Below are 4,624 nucleotides of genomic sequence, written 5' to 3' on the forward strand. Positions count from 1 at the left end.
GAGTTCCTTCCCGGGCACACACCTGGATGGGCTGAGTTCCTTCCCGGGCACACACCTGGATGGGCCGAGTTCCTTCCCGGGCACACACCTGGATGGGCTGAGTTCCTTCCCGGGCACACACCTAGATGGGCTGAGTTCCTTCCCGGGCACACACCTGGATGGGCTGAGTTCCTTCCCGAGTACAAACCTATAGGGAAAACTGGTCCCAGATCCGCCTGGGCTTCCCCAGCTGGGCCAAATGCAATCCCTTTCCAACCCCCCCGAGTACAAACCTATAGGGAAAACTGGTCCCAGATCCGCCTGGGCTTCCCCAGCTGGGCCAAATGCAATCCCTTTCCAACCCCTCTGTTCCCAAGGCCAGGAGGAGCTGCGGAAGGCCCCTGATGCCCCAGGTTGGGCCTGTGGCTGAGGGCCTTTGGAGGAAGAGGAGTAGGGGGGTCACCACACTCTCCCAATGCCCAGGACTGTCTCCTCATGTCCTAGCCTTGAAGTCAGGTTCAGAAACCCTGCCCCTGCCCCTGCCTGCTGCTCTGTTTTCCAGGCTGTCCTGGGCTCCACCCAGGCTCCACCCTACCAGGGTGGAATGGAGTTGGGAGTTGATTCTAACAGCACAGGCCCTGTCCTCTTTCAGGGCCATCTGAGGGCTCCCTCCCAGCTGCAGCCCCAGGTACTTCCTCCTCTGCGCTCCAACCCCTATTACCAGTGTTACGATCAGTGGATAGACACTTGGCCTTAGTGTGTTACTTATCTGCACATCGTACTACTGGAGCTGGATTTTAAGCTGCATAAGGGGAAGAGGAAGCTTTTAGGCTGTATTTCTCCCTAACCGGCACCAGACCTTGCCTATAGTGAAAGCTCAGATCCACACAGACAGCTGTCTCGCTTCCCACTTCTCCCCTTGTGTTTTCAACCCAAATTATCACCGCATCGGGCTTGATCTGGTTTTGAGTCAGTTGTGTGTTGCCCATCACACTGTGCCCTCCTGCTTCTCACTCACTTGTCCTCCCCTGTCCTGCCTGGCACAGCCAGGTTCCCAGGGAAGATCAGGGGTGCCGATGCTGATGCGTGGGTCTGAGCTGGCCTTGCCTACTGAATGAGATGGCTCCTGGGTGGGTCAGAAGTGGTTCCAGCCAAGCCTCTGGAGACACGCCTGACTTCTGCCCTCTGTGTCATAGGGCAGTGCCGCCTTAGCAGGTATCTCTGTCTCCCTCTGTAGGCCGCGTCGTCAATATCAGCAGCATGCTGGGCCGCATGGCCAACCCGGCCCGCTCCCCATACTGCATCACCAAGTTCGGGGTAGAGGCTTTCTCGGACTGCCTGCGCTATGAGATGCACTCCCTGGGTGTGAAGGTCAGTGTGGTGGAGCCCGGCAACTTCATCGTTGCCACCAGCCTCTACAGCCCCGAGAGCATTCAGGCCATCGCCAAGAAGATGTGGGACGAGCTGCCTGAGGTCGTGCGCAAGGACTACGGCAAGAAGTACTTTGATGAAAAGATCGCCAAGATGGAGACCTACTGCAGCAGTGGCTCCACAGACACGTCCCCTGTCATGGATGCCGTCACACATGCCCTGACCGCCACCACCCCCTACACCCGCTACCACCCCATGGACTACTACTGGTGGCTGCGAATGCAGATCATGACCCACTTGCCTGGAGCCATCTCCGACATGATCTACATCCGCTGAAGAGTCTCTGTGGCCTCTGTCAGGGATCCCTGGTGGAAGGGGAGGGGAGGGAGGAACCCACATAGTCAACTCTTGATTATCCACGTGTGGATTATCCACCACTCCAGGAAGACCCATGACTGGTTTTAACATTAACCAAAGGGAATAACCCAACCTGACTTGTTTGCATAGTGAGTGACTTGGGCCTTCACAAGCAGGGTGTGGAGTGGCAGGCCGGGGCCCCTAAATCTCAGGGCAAACATGGTGAATCTGTCTCTCTGGAGATCATTTCATACAGCGATTTCGAGAAAAGATCTGTATATTAAAAACAGATTTATTATAGAATGGAATCAAAACTCCTTTATATCTTCAAGCCAAATTATCACTTTAAAAAATTATCTCATTTGATCCTTAAGCCAGTCTCATGAATAAAAAGGACAGATTTTTTTCTTTTGTACATGAAGCATTTGCAGCTTAAAGAGGATGCATGAAATAACCCTTTTATTGCTTATAAATAGTGCCAGTCATGTGTTCCTGCCACTGCTGTGGAAACACTTCACATTTTGCATTCCAGGACTGTTTTGGATACATTTGCCCAAGAATCTTCTGACTAACTCTGTGTCCTCATCTGAGCCACACATACCAAGTGCCCACCGGTACCTCTGCATGTCCATGGTGCTGTGTGACTGGCCAGCCAGCAGCCAGTGACTCAGAGCTGGCTGTATGGAGGGGGTGGGAATGTTTCTGGAGATTTTTTTATTTGTTTATTTTTTTTTTTTTTCAGACTCTTGCTTAGTCTCCCAGGCTGGAGTGCAATGGCACCATCTCGGCTCACTGCAGCCTCTGCCTCCCTAGTTCAAACAATTCTCCTGCCTCAGCCTCCCGAGTAGCTGTGGTTATAGGCACCTGCCACCACACCTGACTAATTTTTATAGTAGAAATGGGGTTTCACCATGTTGGGTAGGCTGGTGTCGAACTGCTGACTTCAAGTGATCCGCCTGCCTCAGCCTCCCAAAGTGCTGGGATTACAGGTGTGAGCCACCACGTCTGGCCCTGGAGATTTTTACTTGAGATTTTAACATCCTCTTTTAGGACTCAGGATAGACTTGTGTGGAGGTACTCTCTGGCTGACAGGATAGGTTGTTACTGGTTTGGGTCTGCTTGGTTTTGCCTTGGCTGGGGCCAGTGTCGATGGGGCAGGCTTGGCAGGAGCAGTGGTGCCATGGCGGGGCACTGTGGCATCTTCTCCCCTAGCAGTGGATTTGGGGTCCCTGCTTGCCTCACATGGTGCTTACACATATGCACGCGTGCATGCACACACACACACATACCCTGGTCTGCAGTGTCCCTGCTTGCCTCACATGGTGCTTACACATATGCACACGTACACACACACACACACACACACACCCTGGTCTGCAGTGTCCCTGCTTGCCTCACATGGTGCTTACACATATGCACACGTACACACACACACACACACACACACACACACACACACACACACACCCTGGTCTGCAGGGCTTCAGCCTGACCTTCATTCCCGCCTCGGCCTTGTTTTCAATTAAGAAGTGATGTCACTTTAGGCAGAGTCTGCATGATCACTTCTCGGGTTTGAGTTTGAAAGCTGCCATCCCTGCAACTGCCCAGGGCCTGTATGTTTGGACCAAAACCAAACCCCGCTGTCCTCCAGGTGGCTTGAGGCCTAGGGCAGAATCCCAAGCGCCAGCCTTACCAATCAGACCATGACTGACATTTCCGCCTCTCCCCGCGCGGGTGGGCCTGCCGGTAGGGGGCGCCCGCCTCCTCCGCAGCCGGCGCCGGCCTCCAGTGCCCCGACTCCCGAGCTGCCACCCGAGCCTGAGGTTTCTCTCGGCGTTCGGGATTCTCGCCTCGGAAACTGGGAACAAAGAAGCAAGCAACACCCCTTTAGAAACAGTGTTCTCGCTCTTCCAGCAGCTGCCTGGCCCGAACCTGGAGTCTGGTGCCAGGAGAAGGCAGAAGAACCCGGGCAGCTGGAGTGGGCTCTGGGGTTCAGGCACTCACACAACGGGCAAATTCAGCTTCCCTCTGGGGCCTTTGTCCCCGCTGTCTTCAAACAGGGATCCCCTGTCCCAGCTCCCCTAGGAGGAGGGAGGGGAGGCAGGCAGGGATCCAGAGCCCAGAGGGGGACGCTTGGTGGCCATTGCATTTACATAACAATAGGATGCTTTTGTACCGTGGACCTTGTTCTAGCAGGACCCTTTCGGAATTGCATTTTTACATTTTGGGCGAATTTGTTTTCGTGCTGAAGTTTATTGAAGGAAAACAGATGGAGCCTTGGAGTTGCACGTGTGCATCCCTGCCTGGGAACTAGAGGAAGGGGGGCCACATACTCTGGGTCCGGATCAACAGACCCGAACGTCAGAGAAGCTGCATATGCATATGCGTCTATTGGAATCTTCTGAGTAAGCCAGAACTGCTGAGCCAGCCTACATAGGCTGTTCTGGTTTTTAATCATTTCCAGAGATTGAAAATCCCAGACTACTATCCCTCCAAATAACTGCAGTGCTAACTCAAACCTCATATTTACCATTTGCTTTCTGGCAGCTTAGAACCTGCTGGGGCGCAGGACCTAGTTTTCATCTTTACCAGAGTGGGTGGCCGGGCGCGGTGGCTCAAGCCTGTAATCCCAGCACTTTGGGAGGCCCAAGCGAGTGGATCGCCTGAGGGCAGGAGTTCAAGACCAGCCTGGCCAACATGGTGAAACCCTGTCTCTACTAAAAGTACAAAAATTAGCCAGGTGTGGTGGTGGGCACCTGTAATCTCAGCTACTCGGGAGGCTGAGGCAGGAGAATCGATTGAACCCGGAGGTGGAGGTTGCGGTGACCCAAGATCATGCCACTGCACTCCAGCCTGGGCGACAAAGTGAGACTGTCTCAAAAAAAAAAAAAAAAAAAAAAAAGAATAAAAAAAAAAG

At 53.6% G+C, this 4,624-nt stretch overlaps 1 protein-coding gene across 6 annotated transcripts in view; it reads left to right on the top strand.

Moving 5' to 3' along the window:
• BDH1 (3-hydroxybutyrate dehydrogenase 1) overlaps positions 1–2,015 on the top strand; it is a 69,298-nt gene extending 67,283 nt beyond the window's left edge. For all 6 annotated transcript variants that reach the window (XM_017873489.1, XM_017873487.1, XM_017873490.1 and 3 more), the window contains one exon: positions 1,217–2,015. In XM_017873489.1, coding sequence (XP_017728978.1) covers positions 1,217–1,686 — 470 coding nt within the window. In that variant the 3' untranslated portion in view covers positions 1,687–2,015. The remainder of the gene's footprint in view (positions 1–1,216) is intronic.
• Positions 2,016–4,624: the final 2,609 nt, after the last annotated feature.

This window comes from Rhinopithecus bieti, unplaced genomic scaffold (genome assembly GCF_001698545.2).
Source record: "Rhinopithecus bieti isolate Rb0 unplaced genomic scaffold, ASM169854v2 scaffold_5626, whole genome shotgun sequence".
NCBI lineage: Eukaryota > Metazoa > Chordata > Mammalia > Primates > Cercopithecidae > Rhinopithecus > Rhinopithecus bieti.